Raw genomic sequence first — 23,896 nt, forward strand, 5'->3', positions numbered from 1 at the left:
TTTGCTATTGAACATGTAGGAAACGAGTCGTCTCTAAGCAGGAAAAGGAATGTGTTCAGTTGTAATAAAATCACATTTCTGCCTCTGCTTTGTAAAGTTTCCAGAGAAGGGCGCTGCTTTAAACCCAGCGCGCTCCCCGTCTCACAGGTCTGGCGCTAGCTCGATTCCTCTCCGCTCCACCAGCTAGCTGTCACATTACTATTATTAGTCGATTGCTCTCCATGTGCCTTACGACGGCCCAGGACCTGGCCGCGGCCGGTATAAAGCCTCCCCGCCGCCGGGGCACGAACCAGCGGCGGCGGAGCGCTCTCCGCCAGTCCCGCGCTTGCCGCCCGCTCCGCTCCGGGGCCGGCAGCTGAGGGCGGCGGTTCGCCGAGGCTGCGGTAGTCGTAAGTACGCGGTGGTAATGAGCTGCTGGGTGGCGGGACCCTGCCGTTACCCGAGGCACCGAGCTCTGGGGATGCGGCCCTGAAGCAGCCGGGCTGCCGCCGCCTCAGCCGCGGGCAGGTCACAGCGGGCGGGCGGCGGAGGCTGCGGCGCCCCGTCCCCTCCGCCGGCACCGCCCGCGGAGCGCTCTCCCGCCGCTCGCCCGCTGCCCTGCGGCAGGGACGGCGCGGCCAGGAAGGCGCACGCCGAGCGGCGGCCTCCCTCCCCGGTTATTTATAGCTCCCTGGTGCTTCCAGCCCAAAATAAGCCTGTTGGCCCGCGCGGCTGTCCGCGGCGGGGCGGGGGGGGCCTGGCGGGGCGGCCGGGCTGCGCCCCCCGCCGCGGCGAGGGGCCGGGCATGGCGTGCCGAGCCGCGCCGCAGGGCCGGGGCCGAGGCGGGCCGGGCCGGGCCGGGCCGGGACAGCTGCCGCGGCGCGGGGCTCGCCTGGAATGCGGGCGCCGGCCGCGCGTCGCGACTTTTATGGAAACTTGCAGCGCCGGAGCGGCGGCCGCAGCCAAGGGGCGCTCCGCAGCCGCCAGCCCGCCCGCCGGGACCGCGCCGAGCCGCAGCGGCGGGGCAGCGCTCACAGGTAAGAGCGGCTCCGCCGGCCGCCGGTGGGAGAGAGGGCTCGGGCGGGCTCCCCCGCCCCGCGTCGCGCCCGGCCCGCCCCGCGCTCTGCTGCCCCGCTCCTCGTCCTGCGGCGGGGCCCGGGCTGGTCGCCCCCCGGCGCCCCTCGGCCCGACCGGCTGCGGGCGCGGCGGCTCCTCCGCCGCTTCACGGCCCCGCCGCCAGGGAGCCCCCTCACAGCCCCGGCGGCCGCTTCCCCCCGGGGCGGCCGGCCGGACCTGCAGCCCGGAGGTCTGTCGGGGGAAGCGACCCCCTTCGCACCGCGGCCCGGGCGGGGAGGGCCGCCAGGGCCCCCTCGGTTGGGGTGGGACGCCGCGGCCCCGCGGGAAGGGATAACGGGATGTGCCGAGCGCGGCTGGCGGCGGCCGCCGGCGAGGGCTCCCCGGGGGCGGCGGGGCGGGGGGGACCCCTGGGGGCCCGGGGACTCGGCACGGCGCTGCGCCCGCCACGGCTGCGACTCGTAGCTGACTTGAAATGAAATTCCTGCAGGTCGGGGTTGTGTCCGCCGGGGAATCCCGCCGGAGCTGGCGCGTCCCCGTGCCCCGCACAAGGCGGCCCGGGGCAAGCGGGGAGCCCGGGCGGCGGCCGGGCGCCTTTCGGCTGGCGGGACGCGCCCAGCCCGCGGGGACGCGCCGTGCCGTCCCCGTCGTAAGTCTGCCTCTCCGTGATGTGCGTTTAATAAAAGTTCCTTGGAAATCCCATATGTTCATAAACCGCATGTGTCTACGTAAAGAGGAGTTCGGTTTTGTTGGTGTGGTCTTCAGCAGCAAGGGTGTACTGAGTGCATTTCTAGGTTCTGCTTCATCCTAAGGTGATGGCGGTAAGACAGTGTGCCTTGGCAGAAGATACTGGGCTTCCGTGACAGCTTACAAACGATTTATTATAGCGTTTGTTTTAAGTAAATAAGAGCTTCTGCTAAGACAAAAAACATCTGCGAAAAAAGCGCGTTTAATGAAATGTATTAGTATTTCGAAAACTAATCAGCAAGTAGCTGCATGCTAGAAAACATAGAACCCTTAACCTTAGATTTCAGGTCTTAGGAGACCTTAGATCTCTTAGCAAAACGTGCAAAGAAATGAAATGAAATTGTAAAATAATAATTAGTCATAAGAGGGCCGAGTGTATTAAGAAACACATGGAAGTATGAGAGGATGTCTAATACCTGTAGAAGTCTGGTGAAGTAGAGGAGCTGGTGAGATGGTTTAAGACATGCCTAAGAAATAGTCTTTTCTGACTGCATTTGGAATATTTTAAATGAGTAGTTTCTTCAGTGAAAGAAGTCAGACAACCTGTCATTTACTGTACTTGGACATTCAGCTTTGAAACTCCTTTAACAAGGAGCGGTGCGGCGGCCGAGCCCTCTGGAAGCTAGCTGTGGGGGAACGGGGCTGCAGGTTAAGGACGGCGGAAGAGCAGTTCAGGAAGCAATAGGAGCAACCCTTTACTGAGCACTGAAGGCAGCCGTACCCCCTCAGATGAAGGTGTAGCACACGGTCTGGTTTTTGTGGGCATCGGCGCTACCAGCAGAGTAGAGTTGGTCAAGTGGAAGCAGCAGCTTATCTCCAGGAAGCCAGGAGACCTCTCCTTTGCGGCAGAGGCATAGCATGGGCACAGTGACCACCGCTCCGCGTTCAGTCCGAGTCGACCATGAGGATTTCAGAGAAGAGGCAGGCAGGCTGTGCCCTGTCATCTGAGAAGAGAAGCAGCAAATTGCAGTAGTGCTGCATGTCCAGTATTTTAGCCCACATTTCAGTACCCTGATCTCTGAAGTCCTGTCAGTGAAGTCAACAAGAGATGAGCTCAAATCATACCGTTTCTCTTCAGCTGCTGTGACACAGTGGGGGATGGAGGAACTATGGCATGGGGCAAAATACGCTGATTTTTCTCTTTGGGACCTCAGTTCACAATTTACTGCCACTCATGATTAGGATCAGCAGATATCTTGGAACATGAAATCATGGGCCAGAAGATCTCAGCAGGGCTTCCCCCGTAACGGAGCAGTCTCTCAGCCCCCGCTACATTTGCTCTGGAGCCTCTGTACCCCGTAACAGTACCTGAAGAGAGTAAGGAATTAACAGACAGACCTTTTCTACAGAGAAGGGTGATTTTATTTTTTTAACACAGCAGTGGCTGCATGGCACTGTCACGACAAGAGTATTTATAGTTATATAAACAGACATAGACAAAATCCTTTATAATAAATAAGTTTTTATAAAAAACATCATATCTGCAAGGACTATTCTACTATAATATGAGACTCAATAAATGTTGAAGTGCGATAAATTCAAAGATTGAGGAAAAGATTGTGTATGAAATTGAATTATCTGGGTCAATTATCGGTAAGCATTCTAGTCTTTAATTATAAAGACTTAATGAAGGAACTACAAGCGAGTGGAAGTAGTTTTGTATTTTACAAAATGTGAAGTTTAGACAGCTGGTGTTAGTTGTCATAACTCATTGGCTTCAGTGGAGCTGATGGTTTGTGCCAGTTCAGGATCTTCCCCTATGCACGATAATTTTAGTATCTGCTTTGGTGTCTGTAATTTAGTACAACAACTGGTAGTGTCATTCCAGACTAGTTACAGTAAGGATATAAATGCTGAACATCGCTCTCTTTCCCCTCCTCTTTCCAGCTCGATGTAATAGTTCATTAAATATTTTAACATTGTGGACTGCGTTTTCCTCTCCGAAGTGCTTTGGCTGCAAGTAGTGAATTTCCAACTCTCACAATATGTTTTTCTTATATAATGGAGTCTTCCCTGCAAGTAGATCACAAAGAGGAGACAGATGGTGAACGTAACTTGGGCTGTGCCGTGAAGGGCTTATTTATAACTCACAGTAGCCATAGGACAGCAGGGGGGCCTCCCGAAAGGAGAAATCACAGAGGAACTAGACTTTTTTTAAAGTCCCAGCTTTGTACTCCTATTGTAGAGAGTAGTATTCAGTTCAGGAAAACGCTGGTATTTTTCTGCATCTCGTGTGAGGATGTTAATCACTCCACTGAAAATCAAGAACTTCTATGTTTTCTAATGAAGGGGGATTTTTATTATTTATGGGAGGTTTTTTTATTTGGTCAAAGCTTCACAACATTTTTTGATCAATCGTGGAGTCCGACCTCCTTTCAGAAATGGAAATTAATTAAATTTAAGGAGGTGGATTTTGGGACTTGTGAGCCATGAAACCTTCTGCGTCCCCTTAAGGGGACCTTAAGAGTTTTCTTTGTTCACTTCGATTATTTTGCCTGAAGTAAGGTTTTAGGGAGTCTGTGTGAAAAATTAAAAAAATGCTATGATCGTAACAAATCAAGACATATCGGAGGAAACATGATCTCAGGAAATAAAAGAAAATGTAAGATATAATAAAAGAGAAGATGAGATTGAATCTTAAGATTGGACAGCTTCATAATAGGAGGACAAATCTTTTCCGAAGTACATATACAAGTAGACTCTTGTTGCCTCAAAGAATAAGCATGACTTGTATTAGATGAACTCTATGGGAAAATTCTTATTAGAAAACAAGGAGATATATATACAACTTCAATATATACCTAGTTCCTCTCAAAAGGGAATTGGTAGGAAGATACCTTATTTAAAAGTAGCTATTGTTAGAAAATAAAATATATCAGTTTCTTGTGTTGGACAATTTATTACCTCATACTTTGTGCAAAGCTATTGGCAGATGATGAAGGCACTGTTCTTCCACGATTTGGAGGTGTCAGTACTTCTTAGCCACTTTGGTTTTCTAAGCAACATTGTGTAGATCCTCTCCTAATGATAAGGCAGATACGAAGGAGCTTCAATCCACTCTTGTTCCTGAAGCAGTGGTCACTGCCTCACGGACCCAAGCCAAAAGTCAAGGAGTGCTCTTTTTCTTAAAGGTACTGGATTGTCTTTATTGGAAATTACTCCTCTGCCTTGAGGGGTGCCTGAGGCAGGGTCCTGCTGCTGTTCCTGCTCAAGGTTTCACTGCCACGGAGAGAGATGAAAGTGCGAACATGGGTGGTATCATGTGTAGTAATGCCCTACTGCTTTATATGCCTATCTTTTAGCATCAAAGGTGGAGGTAGGATGACTTGCAGATGCAAAATATCTTAGAGCCAGCTGGCTAACCTTCAAGCATATTAAGAGTTAGTGATGCCAAAGAACTGGAAAGTAGCCTAAAGTAATAGCAGATATGGCAGTAATCCAAATGCCAGAAACGTAGCTGCCATCTTGAGGGCCCACAACCTGTGGGACTTGCACGTTTTTGGAAGTTCAGACAGCAGGAATTTGCAAAAAAATTTCTTCCAACATTTGCACTGTTAAAGAAAATGTCAGATTGGTTATTTGAGCGAAGGTCTCACTGCTGTCAGCAATCTTAGTGACACTGTCAAGGGGTGCAAGTAATTAGAGCCATCAGAAAGGTTCAAGTCAAAGTTGATCCGAAAGCTCAAAAGCTAAATTGTGTTCTTAGACTTGGAAACATAATCTTCTTCCTACAATTAATTGCATATAATAAGCAAATCAGACTTTGGAATAGTCAGTTTTCAAATGACTTTCAGAGGGAGCCACATAGATAGGGTACGTTGCTGTAGTGAAGGTTAGCAGTAACCTTCACTGGAGGTGTTTAGGTGAAATGGAATTCCGTGTGAAAGATCACCTTTGGGACTTACTTTTCTGCTCCAGCCCTGTATGAAGGCTAGAAGGTCTTTATGTCCTAGGCTACTTCAGTGCATGAATTGTACCAGTGCATGATGTTCCTTTGTTTTCTGATGGGCTCACGCACTAAAACTTGTATTCAGCTTCTGTGCTTAAGTACAAGGCTATCGGCCATGAGTAGGGAAGAAGAAATTAACATAGCAGAGAAGCAAAAGAAGAGAACAGAGAAGAACTTCTCTCAGACCTGCTTAGAAGAATGAGGAAGTCAAAGGATTTTAACTAGTTTTAAGGTTATACTGATCACAATGGGGATTTTACTTACATGCATGAAGTAAGCTAAAGCTTACAAAGAGGTGCAAACCCAACTGCATAATACGCAAACACATATTAAAGCGTATGGGGACCTTGAGACCACAAGAATACTAGTGAAGTTATCGGCCTTTCTAGACACAACAGAATTTTAACACGCTGTTGCTGATCCGAAACAGGCTAAATAGGAACTAACTTAGTACTTTTATGTTCATGTGTTCACAAGTGACAAACTGAAATGCCTTGGATTCCTATCAGTCTACAAATGAGGTATTTGTCAACTCCGGTTTGGGGGGGGGGGGGGGGGAATGACTTTCCATACTCATTTGTTGAAAAGGAACACTCAGGTGTTCTCCAGGACACCTCTGTTGAAGCTGAATTTGAAGAGTTTGGAATCTGTAAATCAGGGCAGGGATTGGTAGCTAAATGCTCATTTCGTATGTTGTGATTGCTTTCCTTTGGAAGAACATCCCAAGATACCTAAGAACCTCATCCGATCTGTATAGCAACGGCAGCACCAATGAGCACTGATGACGGTGGTGTATTTTCAAAGAGCTGATATAACAGCAACTCTTAATGTTCATTATTTTTAACACCATGTAAAATTCCCATGTATATAATCTGTTTGTAATTAAGAATTAGAGAATGTAAAGGCTAAGAACTATTAAGAACTTAACTTTCCATATCATGAGATACCCTGACTTCAGTTCCTCTAAACCACAAGTGAGAAGTCCCTTCCAGTAGTAAGCTACTTTTCTAGCCTTTTCACTTTGAGCCTTTGAGTCCGTTTGTTTGCACCACGTTTGGCACACTGAGTTTTTAGGCTTGCCTGGGACTCAGGGCATGGTACAGTACAGAGAGAAATGCCACTGGAGTCATGTCATAAGTTCCTTCCTCCCACAAGCTCTGATAGACCTGATGATTTAAAAAAAAGGGGAGAGAAAAAAAAGGAAAAGGCTTGTCCTGAACTTGAAGCGCCTTTCTGTTAGGCTCCTAAAAAGTACAGCGTAATTTAAAATTTGAAACATTTCTCTCTTAAAAAATGCAGTGCAATTTCCAGCCCACAATTAAATGATATAAATACTTTCTCTAAGGTATGTATGTGGCTTACCTAACTCATTTCATAGTTTTTAGGGCTAGTTTTCCCTAGGATAGCCCTAGGAGAAAGGAAAGCTTTATTTTGTATTCCCATATTGGGTGAAGAGCTGAGAGGGTTGCCAGCCTGGCTGAGACTCAAGCAAGAGCATTCACCCAGGGAGGAGATCCAGCTGCATCTCTGCAACGCAGGTAGGTCCCCCCAGCCACGGGGCCATCTTTCCTCCTCTCGGCCGTATGAAGGCGAAGCAGCGTCTCCAGCAGGCTGCGGAGTTTTGGCCGGAGCGCTCTGTAAACTTCACGCAACCTGAGCTCACTGACTCATCCATCAGACTGAAGCGGAGCGGCGGAGGTGCAGAGCACATTCCTTTCTGCTAGCATGAGTATTGAGAAAAACAGTTTCGTAACACACCAGCCAGAGCAGCCAGAGCTTGGCTCCAAGTTATTTTTTCTTTTTTTTCTTTTTTTTTTTTTCTAAATGGAAATTAAAACCCAGTATCTACCAATATCTAGGACTACATAGAGGGGTTATGAGCATGAATAGTGAATCATAAGCTTGTTCTTTTAATTACCATTGCATACTTAGAACCTATTCATGTCTTCAAAAGCCTCAAAGGACCAAATGAAATTGTGATACATTGATTTCAGCCTACGCAAACTTATTTACAGGAAGATGGTTAAAGCACCATTTAAAAAGAAAAAAAAGGAATATAACGACAACTGTTTCTTTCAGGTAGAAACTGAAAGCAATCTTAAACGTACCAGGTGCAGAGCACAATACAGTAGCCATGAATGACATTGCACAGAAAACTGAGGTATGTACCAATTTTAAAGTAATCAAAGTAATGTAGTAATTTACAACTGATGCTTGCAAAAAGAGTAATATGACAAACGATTGTAAAAGACAAACAATTATACTGGAAGTCTGCTGGTATTGCTGGTGTGTTAAGACAATTGAAGGGCACTTCAGAGTAGCTTAAGGAAACAATCTAATTTGATGGAATCTGTGAAATATGCTCTCAGTGTTATTAAAAAAAAAAAACAGGCAAAATAAAGGTAACAAAATATGAAGAAACTTCAAACGTTGGGAGAAATTCAGGGCAACATCCACATCTAATTCTAAAATGTAAATATTAGGCTACTGCAAATATTTCTTCTTCTACATAGGCTGACTGAACAACAGGAACAAAAGCAGGAACAAAAACTATGGGTTTGGGTGGAAGATATGAAACATGGAATGTTTTCAGCCAGTTTTCTCAGCATTACTGTACTGAGAGCATTCCTGTAGTCATTACAGTAAAAAGAGAGAAAACTTCACAGTAGTTCTGAAAAGTGGGAACTTCTCTTGCTGTTTGGACACGCACAGACTAAGCATTGGCAAAGAAGTGTCCAGTAGCTGTGTCAATACCGGAGTCCTGCAAGTCCAGTGATCTCGACACTTTATAACATAAAATCACTGGACTTCTGAGTTTCTCTAAATATTAAAAAAGTGAGTATATAATGTATTGGAAGTTTTAAATGAACAAATAATACTATTTATTTAAAAACCATATATGGCTGTTGCAGTGTTGCAGAAGAAAACATACATATTGTATTAGATGTCTGTGTCTTTATATCTGTTTTAAATGTTAGGGGTAGAGAGGCTCTTTGGTGACTGCTTATGATTCAAAGCAACAATATAAATCCGTATCTAATTTTTAAAGCCATAGTAATTGAAAATGTACATAAGTTAATATACTTAGTTATGTAGCTATTCATTACAGTTACTTATAGCCTAAGTTTAATACAATGCTAAATGTTGTTTTGGATATTTTAGTACTTATTACTATTTATGAACAAATACAATGTTGCTTAGAGACGATGGCCAGTGGCACAAAGTTCATAATCCCAAATGTACTTCTGTTTTATGTTCTTACATTCTTTCTAATCCAATCTATCAGAATATTTCTGTCCATCTGTTTCAACTTTCTTTTTCTTATCTTCATTTCTTCTATTTCTTCACCAAGATTCTGCTTTCTTCATCTAAACCCGTCCAAAAATCCTATGTGCCCAAGCTTCACAAGGGTGATGTAAAGGATAAATTTGAAGCTATGCAGAAAGCAAGGGAAGAAAGAAATCAAAGGAGATCTAGAGATGAAAAGCAAAGAAGAAAAGAACAATATGTTAGAGAGAGAGAATGGAACAGGAGAAAGCAGGAGGTTATTTTCTTTGCAAATATTTTGTGTTATTTTAATATTCAATAAGAGATGTGAAAATCTTTTCACATTATTTTAAAGACAGTAATATTGGAATTTTATTTAAGGTATAAAGACAATTTACTTTCTGTGTTTCATCAACTAGATGAAAGAACTGCTTGGATCTGATGAAGACGATGATGCAAAATCATCCAAAATAGAAAAAGGTTATGTTCCAAAGCTAATAGGTAAGAGAGGCCCGATTTTAAAGGCCACATAATTCACTGGATAAGTATTAGATGTAACTACTGAACTGTGTATTCCATATTCACAGGAACTGTTAAAGGCAAGTTTGCAGAAATGGAGAAGCAAAGGCAAGAAGAAGAAAGAAAAAGAATGGAAGAAGAAAGAAAGCGCAGAATTGAACAAGATATGATTGAGAAAAGAAAAATTCAAAGAGAATTAGCAAAAAAAGCACAGGAGGTATGTCCATCTGATCACAGTAGTCAGGATATAATTGTAAACAATCAACACAAGAAAAAAAGTTTTGTATTGGTCAGAAAGATTTGGTCTTAAGATTTCTGATAGTGGTGGTTTACATGGGAGATGCTCAGTGGGATGGAAGTGGGCAATAATGTTCAGAGAATCTTCATCTTCCCTTCTTTATGGTAACAATTTTTTTAAGCACTAAACTTGAGTTACAGATGAAACCAGGCAGGCATAAACCTGGTAGGAATGTGAATCAGGCACAAATTTTGGTGTCATATGTACACAAGAGTTTATAGAATTTACTAAACTAATTTTAAAATGTTTCTTATATTTTACCAACCCTTACCTTAGACAATTTTGGCTTATACGTTAGTGAATACAGTTCAGTGATAGATGAACTAAGGCAAGCAAGAAGAAATAAGAACATGCCATTGGCAGGCAAAAATGAGAAGATACTAATGCAGTAAAAATCATAAATCGTGAAGGTTCAGATCATGTTTTATTCCTTTGCCACTTTGTGAATCTTTATTGCATAGATATGTGAACAGACTCCAACTTTTGTTGATGCCCATAAAGCAAATTTTGTCTTTTGCAGAATTTTGCATTGGGGTATCATATTTAACTTCTTTTTTAAGTTTTCTTCAGTGCTGCAAATACTGCAGTGAGAGTGAACATCTAAATGACAGACTAGAACCATAAGCGAATTTTTATTTAACCAAAAGATAGTTTGGTTTTGTTGCAAGAAAAGAAAAACGGTGCTCTAGGAGGAGTCAGTGTTCAACAAGGACTTGGATAGCGTTTTCTACTAAGACTTTTAACATTGTTAAAACTGGACTTTTAACTGGAAATGCATCTAGCATATATTTAATCTATTCTGAAAGGCAGAAATACATACCACGTAGAATTTTAGAAAGTACGTTAGTTTTAGATGGTAACATATAAAGGCACCATATGAAGCAAATACAGCAATAGGCGCTTTGCAGGAGTTGAGGGGAAGACAATGTCACTTGAATCAGAAATAATCAATGAGCTTGCTTTAGCTTTTTTTCTTTTTACACAATTCTGGAATGCTTAAATGAAGAATGGACATCTAAAGTACCCTTCTCAGTTCATCACTGAAGTGTTAAGAATGCTTTAGCATACTTTCTGTGTGATGTTTTATGTCATGTTCCCTGTTCCTCAACAAGCTAACCTATCTGAAGTATTCCAACGAAGGTTCAGTCATCACCATCTCTGTGAATTTAAGTGCTACATACATATCACTGATACAAAAAGAATTTCCAGTTCTATGTTTGCAAATCTAAGGCAAAGAGCCAAAGTAACGTAATCATATGAAATTCTCATTTAATAGATTGATGACTTTAACAATACGGGAACTGAATCAGCAGCAGAGGTAATCAGATTTTTTTAAAGAAATGTTCACCTACATTTTTATTCACTTTGTTTTATTATTGTAATTTGGGCTGGGAAAACTTAGAAAAGGGCACACAAATACCTAATTAAAATTCAACCAAGAAGCTAACAATTTTTTTAAGTATATGGAACTATATGTCTGTACTTGAAGTGAGTTTATTTAAGTTTGAAATAGTCTTACTGTGAATACTGTGTGGTTAGTTAAAAACATCTAAAATGTAAATATTCAAAGCCACCAGAATAATTTGAGGTATACTGGCAATGATACTCTAAGTCCTCTTGCTTTGGAAAGTATCATCTTAAAAGCTCTTTGCCTTAAACCTGGAATTAAAAGGGGATTCTGTCAATATACAGAGGTTTGAACACCTTACTCAGGTTTGTTTTTTTTTTTTAAATTGACTAATTTACTATATGGGTTTGTATTATAAGTCTTGCAAATAAATGTTTAATTTCAGAAACCTAGGTCCAAAGGTCCTATTGTCTTTCACTAACACAAGAAAATCACATTCCTACTACAGTTTTGGAAAGACAAACAAACAAAAAAAAAACCAAAAAAAACATTAGTTTTAAGTTATTTGACAGTATCCCTGTTAATCATGGTATTTTGTGAAAAAAAACTGGGTAAAATGTAGTTTGGCAAGTAAGCTGTGAAAATAGTTTTGAAGCAGCAACATCCTTCAAAAAAATTACTCTGCCTGACAAATTACACATTGCTCTCTAGAACTACTAGCTTATTCCAACCACAGTGTATCTTTTACTTACTAAATGCAAGACTGGAACTAGAGTGTGGCTGCAGTTGCTATGTATTCAGAGTTTCACCTGTTCTTCTCCAGACCATGAATATTTATAACTAACAGTTAATGAAAATATGTAAAGAAATCAAGGAGTTTGCCAGCAGTTATGTTTAAAATGTAATTCAGCCTTGATGCTCTTCAGATATTACAAGAAAACTAGTGACTGCCTCAGGCAGATGGGTTTATTCTTGTTGTTAATACAAGTAATTCTTTTGGACGCTTTGGTGCACAAAGGTAAAAAACACAGTTTCATTAAGAAATGAGTCCATCTAGAAGTCAAGCTTTATGAAAATATAATAAATATCTTTTTGGACAGGAAGGAGATGATTCACTGCTAGTTACAGTAGTGCCTGTAAAACCCACCAAAACACCTGGGAAGATGAATATAAACTTTGAGAACACAGCAAAGGAGAGAGCAGAACACAGAGAAAGACAGGCTGAAGAAACGAAGCTAAAATCTGAGGAACAAAACCAATTCCTTAAGGAAACCAAGTGCCTTTCATTTGTCATGGTAAACCACTCATCTAAAAATATCTAAGAAATAAATATCTATTATTTAAGATATAACTATTTCATTTTTCTTTCGCAGGGTGAAAATGAAGACAACGAAACACAAGAGCCTGTGTCTCCTGGTAAGCTGAAAGTAACATTTGAAGAACTTGAAAGACAAAGACAGGAAAATCAAAGGCGGCAGGCAGAGGAAGAAGCAAGACAGCGTTTAGAAGAGGAAAAACGTGCCTTTGAAGAAGCTAGACAGCGAATGGTAAATACATGTTTTGTTCATGTTGTTACAGAATTTTCACATAGGATATGCTTTTACATTCTTTCCTGTATCTGATTCTTCTTTTTTCTTATTCCTTAATCATATTTCAAGCTGTTAAGAGTCTGAATATTCTATCACCATTAATTTTTGAAAGACATATTTTTGACCTTAGTTCTAACTCACTAACCGTACTGGCATAATGCTTTAGATATTCTTTTAGTAAAACCAGGAAATGTATGTGTGTTAAATTTGCCAGCAATCTTAGCAGGTTTTAGAGCTAAACTTTGTAGTACCTTAAGCTGTAAGTTCTCAAGAAGATAACTAGTTGTCTGTTTTATTCTTAAATAGTGCTTCAGATATTTCAGTAACCAGTTTTTGATGAAAACATTCTGTAGTAACAGAATGCTATTTCTTATTCCCATATTTATTTATAAATACATCAATTGCAACTTTCCTCTCATGAGAAAAGGGAAAAAAAGACAGGTCAGCTCTCTTGTATGTATTGTAAACAACAATATACTAGAAATTACTAAATTAAGCCCCAAATTGTCAGAAATGTAGCTCACAATTCCTATTACTTGCAAAACTGCCTCTGTATGTGTTCCTTATCATAAACCAGACTTATTCTAGATCAACTATAAACAGACCTCACTATAGTTTGTTCTTTGATCATAGTAAGGGAATCATACACTTAGTATTAACATAAGATATACCAGATAGTTTAGTTCTATATTTCCTCACTTTACTATACTCCATTTCCAAAAGCATTTAAGTTCTGTATTTAAATCTCTTTCCCCTGTACAATCATGATCATTATGACTTTGTTAATTCACATACAAAGATTAATGAGAAATGAGATTTTAATCTTCCATGAAGTATTTGAAAATATTATTTCTAGACATTTGCTAATTTTAACTTAAAAAGAGTATAATTATGAATGGACATTCTTGGACAAACAGCTCAAGATCACTATGTTGACTGTATTTCAAAAACATTCAACATTCAAGAAACTTATATTCTCCAAGAGAAAAAACAAACAAACAAACAAAAAACCCAACACAGAACGTCCAAGAAGCTGAAACACTGAAAATTCCTAACTGGTCCAAAATTGAGAAGGTTCTAGGTTTAGGCAGATCCCCACATTGCAGTTACATCTCCACCCACACCTCCAATAAATCACTTAACCTTTCCATACCAATAACCTTGACATTATGTCAATAATGCACTTTTTTCTTTTTATTTGGGGGTGGGCAGGGGATACTAGCAAAGGAGAAGAGGGATGAAAATAAAGAGAGAGAACTTCATGAAGTCACTAGCCGTTCTAACTGAAGTTTTGTTCACATCTCCCACCCTTATGTGCATGCATTTATTAACCAAGTAATATAAAGTAATTTACAAATTCTCTGTTTCAAAAGAAATTTTCTAACATGCAGCTTTATCTGATACCAGTGGTTGTCAAAATTTGAAGTCAAAAGTTTTCTTAAAGGAAGAGTTCAGTAGTTAATTTCCTTCAATTCTTTCTTTTTTCCCTATGAATTCCAAATAAAAGATTTCTGTAATTCCCTTAACTGGCTACCCCACATACCAGTCCCAGGGCTGCTTGCAGTATACAGAAATGTGGAATATCAATACTCTGACAGTTCCCAGTCAGTTTCCTCCATTAACGAATAAAGTACTCTGAGATGTCTTCTGAAGATCGTTCGTTCTTTTGTTCTTGATTGCAGTTTGCAAAGCACAGGCTTCTCTTAGCAGGTAAGTATTCACTGGAGACAAGCGACAGTGAAGAGATCAGAGTATCTCAGTTCCCTTTCTTCAGTGATGATTAAATGTCTAAAAAGAAAAGAAACAAAAATCTCAGTCTGGAGTAATAGCAAAATGTTAATTGATTTAGTTTTGCTATAAAACTCTATAGCTTTTTTTTAACTGGTTAAGTGCCTTGGTGTAAACAATTTATATGCAAACAAAAAGACTTGATGGTATAAAGGTCTATGAAAGTGATGTAAAGAAAGTGAATAAGGAGCAATTTACAGTAAAGGATCCAACCCTGAAAACGCAAAATATGTACTTAATTGTTCAGCCTTTTCCTGATAACACATTGTTCTTTCAATTACACACTCAACAGATTTTTAAAAACTGTAGAAGCTACATATAGGATACTGAAATACGTTTCTTTTCTCCCTCCCCTGGCTAAAACCAAGACTAAAATGTTTCTTATAGGAACCAAACTCTTGATATATTTTTTTCCCCAGGAGAAAAAAAACATTTATAAAAGATCAGAAAGGAATTCATGGAGTATTTCTTTACTATAAAGAATATTTTTATGTTTGGGTAAGCCCTTTCTATTTTTTCCTCTTCTCTGAAGATAAATGAAGGTGGCGATGAAGAATCTGAAAATTCTGTTAAAGAATTCCGTCCTGGTAAGCTCAGACTCAGTTTTGAGGAGATAGAAAGACAGAGGAGAGAAGAGGAGAAGAGGAAAGCAGAAGAAGATGCAAGACGACGCATAGAAGAGGAGAAAAGAGCATTTGCTGAAGCAAGGAAGAACATGGTATGGCATTTTTGTTCAGTATATGGTTTAATTTTTACCTAAGTGTCTGATGAACTAGAAAGCAGCTCTAGGAAAAAGCTTTAATTACAGTTAGGAATGCATGCTTCCACTCCTTCATTAATTAGGTCACCTCACTACTTATTAGAAGGTAGGGGGTAAACCAAGCAAGTTCGTTTACCAGAAATCATCACAGAACAATCCCTCCTCACAGCAAGCCTAGAGAGCATTTCAAATACTTAAGTCAAAACCAGATATTGTGCCCAATGGGTATTATTATGCTAGATGCAACAAACTTGGAAAGCAAAATGTTTCATGAGGAAGGCTTGTTGGGTTTTTTTGCGGGGGTAGAGCAATTCGTTTTACTTCTCCAAGTTTATCTCCCTACCTTTACAGGGTGTTCACCACTCAGCTCTTACCAGCTAAAGAATAATTAATGACATACTAGAACACTGCTCACTGCAAGTACAAATTTTATTGTCATCTGTGGCCCCTTAGGAAGGAAACACTAAGGCGGCTGAACCCAGCTAATTGATGTTTTTATTGTATTCCATTGCTTGTTCAGAGAAATAGAAAAAGTAACTTGTGGCTTTTACCATTAGAACAAGTCATAATATGGAACTTCCTTAGACAAATACAGATCTCTGTGATACACAATGACTTCTAAAATTTGATTTAAGGTTATATTTCAGACAAATTTTCACGGACCTAGGACTGACACACTGACGCTACCTGTAAGCAGAGAAAGATGCCTGATTTCAGAGGGTGGCAACAATGTTATTTATAAAAAATAACTAGCATGGATCTTTTCACTGTATTCTTCATGCTTATTCCAACAACTTTAAGTTTCAACAAGCTTTTGGGTATAAGCCAGTTGCTTATTAGTGGATGTTAGGAAATACAGTATTAAATTGCACAACTACCAACTAAGACTAAGTATTGTTTGTTTCAAAAGGAAGGGAAAGACATGCTATACAGAACTGTGGAATAACCCGCCCACCTGGCAGTGTCTTCCTACATTCCCCTCTGTGGTTTTATTGGGAAAGAGCAACTGCATGCCTAATAAAATTTTCTTCATCACTCAAAAGCAATGTTTTTGAGACAAATTAAAACTTTGTATGACTACTAATATTGCTAGTAGTGCTCCCTCTGCCTGAAAATTGGGCCAAAGACAGGATCTCTACGCTGAAGGAATACCCAGAGAAACTACAATGTAAATTTATATTTGATATTACACCGGTAAGCAATCATGGAAAATAGTGTCTGTCCATACCTCCAAAGACAGAAAATAGAAGCTAAAGCCACTAGAAAAAAAAAAAAAAAAAAAAAGTGCTGCTGGACTTCTGCCATTACAATTTTTATGAAAAGCCAGCAGACAACTAAAGGAAAGCAAAGAAAGTACGTGCTGTCTTCTGTTTTTTTGTGCTTTCTTAAGAATGTCTTTTTTCTGCCTCAGTGTAGCAAGAACCTAAGCTCAAGTGTCTGAGCAAGAAAAATCTCACTGATTAAACAGGGTTTAATCCATTAGATGCAGCACAGAGTCTACGATTGCACTGTAACAGCAGACAGTGAAGACATTCAGTAATTTAAAAAATTAACTGAAAATGTAGTTTCAGCATACACGTGTTTGAAAATTTTCTGTTAATTAGCAACCTGAATATGAAGACCACGTTTTCTGTTACTTGTAACAGAAAATATAAGCCCGTGCCTTCTCTATTTTCCACAGCTACACAATGTAGCAGTAATGCAGGTGTGCTTTTAAACATTTGAAGAACACATTAGTCATCTCTTTCAGAAGTAATAAAACGTCACATTCCATTTTTATTTAAGTATTTAAATTAAGTAGTTATTTCAGAACCTTTTCCATGTTTATTCATTTTAATTTAGTTTTGAAAGTATACACACAGAATTAGTAATACTGTTGCTGGAAAACACAAATGCCACCTCCTTTTGGAAGGATCTCCCTATTTCACATTTACTTGTGCTACATTTATACTTCCATGCTTCCCACCATCAACATGATCGCTTTCAGACTGAAGCATTCCTCTCACATCCATTAGGGACTGCATAAAGAACCTGTCTTAGCACGAATAAAAAAAAAGTTCTACTTCCTATCAGTCACTTTGCCCACTGAAAACTGGTTGACTGTGCTGCAAACTGTGGTTATTACAGGACTGTTTCTCACTACCATCTGTTCCCACTTTGCAGAAACAAAAGTATGGTCTTAGTTCACAAAACATGGCTAAAATATTTACTGAACTAACCACAAGGGTTTTGTGCATCACACCATTCAGCTGATTTTTTTTTTCCCCCTGTGTTTTTTAATCAGGAATAAGTTGGCTTACTGTCTTTTCATAACTTACTGATGCAAAAATACAGAACAGACAGATGCTAGTCTCTGCTCATATGCACAGCTTTTAAAGTTTATACATACATGCGTTGGTAAATTTTGAGCTAATGCTTCTTGTATTCACTGTTTTGTATCTTCTTGAAGCGATGAGCATATGAACTAATGCATCACAAGCAGGAGACTTTCACATTTCTTTGCTAATATAGCTGTGGTTAGCCTCTGAAAACTATGTGGCTATGCATTGTTTTCATTACAGGAAATAGTTTACAGCTTTTTTTTTTTGACTTCAGTTCTCCATAACACAATTTCAACAAATATGCTCTCATTATGCAAAACGAATGAAGAATGGAAGGAATGGTGGGGCTGAAGGCCAGCTGTAAGTTGACTCAGAGGGAAAATCTGAAGGAAATCTATAGTGGATAGCAGTATTTGAGTGGGGTTGGGCCAAAAAAACTATTGAAAGAGCTGTGACAAATAAAAAGGGTATGGGGAAAGCGGTCAAGACAGCGGTATGAACTACGATGGCACAAACAGCAGTGAAAGTTACAATGGCAGTAAGTAGCCATAAACAGAAAAGGGAGTGCTGAAGAATCTTTTAAAAAATATGTTTCTTTATAAAGCTAGTCAAAACACTTTCTCAAATGAAAGTTTTGCTCCTTTAATTCTTTCTAGCATTTGACTGATTACTCCTGTTGGGAATGCCTGCAATATAAGGCACACTGGGCTCTTCGATGCTCGCCACAAGGCTTTTCAAACATGCGCTCATTAAATAGTGCCTAAAGCCACATCACCACACAGTTCTAAATCGGTATCTGACCTCATCTCACACATTCACCTACAGAATGTCCCTGCTGAGACAATCTCCGTTAACAAGTTTAGATGGTTACATGCACAAACTTACATTTATATAGTTTTTATCAAGAAGTTATTTTAAAATAGCTTCCTGCGTAACTTATGTCATGCTACCTGGCCATTTTTGTAGCATACAGCTTCATATTTTAGTAATGCTTTGCTTCAACAAATTCAGCCTGATCAAATATTTGTTCTTACACTTCCTGCTTTTGGAAGTAATGAAAATCGCCTTTCCTAGGCCCTACCATCTTCTGATGAATTAGTCTACAAGTAAATAAGCAAACTGCTGATGAATGACCGTCAAAGCCCAACCCTACTCTGAAGCCTGAGAAAAGGACAGGGGAAGGAGGAAACCCTTGCTGTCGGGTTGTACAAAGCAATGAACTGGCAACATAATGTAGTATCATCAATTTGTGTACAAGAGGAGTTTCTTGTAGAAAATTCCGTTCAGTTACCCTTACTGGGAATACTAATACTGCTTAAGAACAGGAATATAATTCAGTTTGCGTAGAAAAAGATAACAGATATATGCACTGCAGCATTAAGAGCAATGACATTTAAAGAAAGACAAGCGCTTTGCCTAATGCCAGCCTGTGAAGTAAACAGGAATGAATTGTTTCGGGTCCCAAAGCTGCATTTAGAGGACATCCTCCCCATCACCTTGCAAAAAAGACCGCATTTTAATCAACACCTTCATCTTCATTATAAAAGTTTAGCATTGTAGTAATAAAAGAGCTAAAGTCAAATACAACCCCCCGCAAACACACTCCCTCCCAAAACACTAGAGGAATACCCACATTCGCAATTGCACCTTGCTGTGCTGTGGCAGATGTGGCAAAATACTTGGTTATCATCTTTATGAACTAGAAGCGCCTGAGCAACGCTGCGATTTCATCACAGGTGGGGTCAGGATGTATCTTTAATGCTCTGAATTTCCAGCAGGTGCTGGATGATGAATCGCCAGAAATGTTTAAAACAGTTTCTCAAGAATCTCTCATCCCTGGTAAACTGGAAATTAATTTTGAGGAGTTGCTGAGACAAAAAATGGAAGAAGAAAAGAGACGCACAGAAGAAGAGCGTAGGCAAAAGTTGGAAATGGAAAAGCAAGAATTTAAACAGCTGAGACAAGAAATGGGAGAGGTTTGTGTATCAAAGGATATGTTAAAGCATGCTCTGAATAAAAATATAATAGATCATTTCAGTTAATTACTAAAATCTGTAACATTGTGTATAAGATACATATTTTTTATCACTAATCTACCAGGAAAATGCTTTTATCCCTTGCCACCCTTAAAGTAAAAACATGATTTCAGATTTGTAATTTTATTTTACAGTCACTTCTAAAAATTCTACAGTATTACTAAAACAACTGTGTAATAGTTACAATATTGGGAAAACAGAAACATCTAGTTCCCAAATGAATATACAAAAGTGAAAGTAGGAAATAGCAAAATTCTTGCTTTTCCTCAAGGGAATGCTGTGTTAACTAATTAGGAAAGAATTACAGTGGCTTCAACTTATTTCTAATCAGCGTATCAAGGGTTTGAAGACTGTCACAGTTGATTTTAAAAAATCACACACGAAATTTGCTTTGCATACCAGATGTCTAAAACATCATGTTCATGAACTTTACGCTTCGATTTGATTTGGTTGTGGGTGGCAATTCCCTTTTAAATGTTAGAGGACTACATTTATTTATTCATTTATTTTTGTTAAGCAAAGCTAGAGTGAATAATAAAGGCTCTAGATTGTGAACTGTTCAAGTAAATTTTGTATTACATCCTGGGGAAGAAGGGAGAGACAGGGACATCCAACTGAAATGCACATCCATCTTTACTGTCAGTCAGAGGTCATAAAAGGAGGGAGTAAAATATCAACAATTACAGCTTCAGACGTGGTCTGACTATGGGATCCAGAACTGCCATTTCTTTTCCAGCTATGACATCCTGAAATCTCATTTGCTTTTTACCGAATTAAAAAAAAAAGTAATAATTTTCTGTTTAACAAAGCAGCTATATTTTAGAAAATTATTTCCTATCATATTGCAAGTAAGTTAGAGAGGTAAATTAAGGATCCAGGACAACTAAGTATTTTGCATTGCTAGGAGTCTGTGAAGCGTGGTTTGTTGACAGCAATCCTTGAACAAAGGGTACATTCAAGCAAAATATTTTAAAATCTGTAGCTAGTTTAGATGTGATACAAATGCAGTAATCCTGAGAATAGTGAGGGGGGGGGAAAAAAAAAAAGAAATTAGAGGGAAAAGGTCTCTGTGCTGATTTCAAAGAAGTAAGAGAACTGTTCAAGTGTAATAAGTTACACCTATCTGTGGGGAGAACAGGTAGTAAAAGTAACTCGGGCATTTTCCATCTTACACATTCTGTAATTTCTGAACAGCTGGAAGAAGAGTCTGAAACCTTTGAGCTAAGCAAAGAATATGAAGAATTAATAAAGCTAAAAAGAAGTGGTTCTATTCAGGCAAAGAACTTAAAAAGCAAGTTTGAAAAAATAGGACAATTGTCTCAAGAAGAAATACAGAGGAAGATTGAAGAAGAGCGAGCTAAGAGAAGAGCAATGGATGAAGAAATAAGAGAAAGGGAAGCTGAAAAATTTCAAGAGGTAAGTTGCATTCTGCAGATGTTAATGATATACTTAAGTAGCACACTAATGATCCCGGAGCGGACAATGCTGCTGCTTTCACCAAAGTATGCTGTATTTCCACACGGATTTTCTCCCTTCCTTCCTGTTTCCTCCTTTGGATGCATGAGGAAGCCTCACCTCAGCACCCCTACAGGAAACAGCACCCATTTATTATCAGTCATCTGGTCAAGCAGAGATCTGTTTTTCTGCTCCGAGTCCTCAATTCAGCATCTTAACAACCTGAAACCTGCCAGCCCGAGGGTTTGAAACATTCATATTTGAGAATTAATCTATTAATCATCACATGAATTGCTTCTCCTTCTGAACTCTAATTCATTCTCCACTGTATGAATTAAAAAAAACAAAACAAAACAAAAACCAAACACCAAAACCAAACAATACCATTTGAAGATCAAGTCATTTTATCATCTTTGCTCATTTCTCAGGGTAGAGCAGAGAAGGATGCCTACTTATCTATGCTTCAGATTGGAACCTCTCACATTTTTTTCAGAAGGGAAGAACAAAAAAATGAAGCTATCAGTCTAACCAATACAGCCACACTACACGCTGTGACCCAAAACACCAATGTGAGCTTTCATGACATAATCACGTGGCAGTGCAGGAAACTTAACAGTAGTAAGCCTGATCTGAGCCTCATTCTGAGGTTCCTATCCGCAGCAGTCAGTCACTTCAGTATCAGCTCAAAGCCTATGGTTTATTTTTGAACTTTTAATTTAATGACAGACACTGTAATTATGTTTCTGTAAGGTCAACCTGTGTTAGAAGTTGAAGCCACCATACCATCATGGATGAAAGCCAAGTCACTAAGGATTTACCATTGCCACGAGACAGTATTCAACTTCTATATGACAATAAATCTTTAGCAGTATTTTTCTACCTAACATTTTTGATTACTTTTGCAAGTATTTTGCCCTATCCCTGGGATAAGCTATTACGAGACTTGATCTTAAACCCAACATTAAACAAACCTCTGAGAAAAACAGGACTCTGGGTGGCTTTGCTCAGTTAAGAACTACTGCTCTACAAAACTAGTTTTATTATCGTATGCATTTAAAAGGTAATAGATGAGTTAAGTCCTATTTTTTAATTTTTTTTTCCCCCAAGGATGATGAGGTAGATGTGAGACCAGCCAAGAAATCTGAGGCTCCATTTACTCATAAAGTAAACATGAGGGCCCGTTTTGAGCAAATGGCAAGAGCCAGGGAAGAGGAGGAGCAGAGGAGAATTGAAGAACAGAAATTACTACGCATGCAGTTTGAACAAAAAGAAATTGATGCGGCATTACAGAAGGTATAAATTACAAAGTACCTTTTCTTCAGCTTTAAGTGTCATTTAACTTAGCTTCTGATTACCACTGATGGCAACGCTGCCAGACGTACAAAAGGAACATTATACTTGTTTTAACAGCTGCTGTGAGTTGCTGCAATAACGTAAAATAGCTTTTGGTGTTTTCACATATTCTTGAAGAGTATGAGAGAGATACTGCAAAGAAAGTCCATCGTATCCTTTGAATAGTCTGAACATGGAATCTACATTCATGCCTATATTTTACCCCAAGATTCCAGCCTCATTAAAATCCATTTTACTGCCTGTTCCATATCCAGATTCAGTGCGTTATGTTATCTAGTGAGGACAGGTGTGGCATTTCCCCTTCTCGGAAACGTGGCGACTTCTCTGTAATCGAATACCTATCATTAGCAGTCAGACTGCTATTGCCACTTTAAATGTTCTAAATCGACTTATTTTAAAACAGAAAAGGGAAGAGGAAGAAGAAGAAGAGGGAAGCATTATTAATGGTTCTACTTGCGAAGATGAGGAGGACCAAGCTCGATCTGGAGCTCCCTGGTTCAAGAAGTCACTGAAAAACACATCAGTTGTTGATGGCGAGCCAGTGAGATTTACAGTTAAAATTACTGGAGAACCAAAACCTGAAGTTACATGGTGGTTTGAGGGGGAAATGTTGCAGGACTCTGAGGACTATCAGTATATTGAAAGAGGAGAAACCTATTGCCTTTACTTGCCAGAAACCTTCCCAGAAGATGAAGGGGAATATATGTGTAAAGCAGTCAACAACAGAGGCACAGCTGCTAGCACCTGTATTCTCACCATTGAAAGTAAGAGTTAGCATTTTAATTCACTTAATTCTCAAGTAGTCTTCTTGCATCTTTCCTATTATGAAAATCTAACTGTCTGTTTCTTTTAACCCTTTTATTTTCTAGCTGATGACTACTAATGCTCTACCTTAGCTGGAATCTTTCTTCCCCTCAAAACTTTCTTACTGCATCATCTCTTTCTCTGATGGGGCCAACTAAAGCAAGCAAGGATATGCATTGATTTGTCATTCCTGCATCAGATAAGAATACCCTTCAAATTGTGAGAGTGTCCAGGTTCCTTGCTCAATACAAAAATTAGTATTAAAGGCTAAAAAGAAGGAATCAGTGTAGGAAAGATGAACTAAAGGAAAAAGCTGAATTATAATAGTGCTCCCACATTTGAAGACCAACTGTTGTGTAATAGTATAACGCTAAATACACAATCTGGAAACTTGTGTAGTAGTGTAAATCTGTTGGTATATTTTGCGTGAACACTGAATATTTAAGCAGTTTTACTTTATCCCAGAGGCATTGAACTGGCAAAAGGAAATACTTATTGATGATTTTCAAAAACCCCAGTGTACTATTTTTAAAGAATAAAAGATGACATAACTGCTCACTTTCGTTGTTTTGTTTCAAAGAGCCTTAGTTCTTTTGTTTTAAAATGGGC

The 23,896-nt window shown here is 39.7% G+C and overlaps 2 protein-coding genes across 12 annotated transcripts in view; one reads left to right on the plus strand and one right to left on the minus strand.

Moving 5' to 3' along the window:
* The first annotated feature begins 256 nt into the window (after positions 1-256).
* NEXN (nexilin F-actin binding protein) lies at positions 257-23,843 on the plus strand. Of its 5 annotated transcripts, none has more exons than XM_082314214.1 (14): positions 257-389; positions 7,829-7,910; positions 9,102-9,293; positions 9,436-9,517; positions 9,604-9,752; positions 11,110-11,151; positions 12,282-12,476; positions 12,555-12,728; positions 15,091-15,276; positions 19,415-19,615; positions 20,870-21,091; positions 22,238-22,423; positions 22,887-23,247; positions 23,353-23,843. In XM_082314214.1, exons 2-14 carry the CDS (start codon positions 7,884-7,886, stop codon positions 23,364-23,366), a joined length of 2,031 nt encoding a protein of 676 aa, XP_082170340.1. In that variant the 5' UTR covers positions 257-389; positions 7,829-7,883; the 3' UTR covers positions 23,367-23,843. The 5 variants fall into 5 exon arrangements, with proteins under 5 accessions (XP_082170340.1, XP_082170341.1, XP_082170342.1 ...); XM_082314215.1 differs by lacking the exon at positions 257-389 and adding an exon at positions 871-1,016; XM_082314216.1 differs by lacking the exon at positions 257-389 and adding an exon at positions 876-1,016 and having other exon boundaries at positions 7,833-7,910.
* Positions 12,741-23,896, minus strand: part of FUBP1 (far upstream element binding protein 1) — a 38,032-nt gene continuing 26,876 nt past the window's right edge. For all 7 annotated transcript variants that reach the window (XR_014228391.1, XR_014228392.1, XM_082314208.1 and 4 more), the window contains one exon: positions 12,741-14,558. Coding sequence is in view for 5 of the 7 variants with exons in the window: in XM_082314208.1 (XP_082170334.1) it covers positions 14,541-14,558 (18 nt within the window). In the remaining 2 variants the exon portion in view is untranslated. The remainder of the gene's footprint in view (positions 14,559-23,896) is intronic.

The sequence above is a fragment of the Platalea leucorodia genome (assembly GCF_965183815.1).
Source record: "Platalea leucorodia genome assembly, chromosome: 5".
Taxonomy (NCBI): Eukaryota; Metazoa; Chordata; class Aves; order Pelecaniformes; family Threskiornithidae; genus Platalea; species Platalea leucorodia.

What these genes read in the sequence shown, in the direction of transcription:
- NEXN (XM_082314214.1), top strand. Translation starts at nt 7,884, where the DNA reads ATGAATGACATTGCACAGAAAACTGAG. An exon ending in AGTGCCTTTCATTTGTCATG is followed by an intron (nt 12,477 to 12,554) that starts GTAAACCACTCA and finishes TTTCTTTCGCAG; the next exon opens with GGTGAAAATGAAGACAACGA. An exon ending in AAGAAGCTAGACAGCGAATG is followed by an intron (nt 12,729 to 15,090) that starts GTAAATACATGT and finishes TCTTCTCTGAAG; the next exon opens with ATAAATGAAGGTGGCGATGA.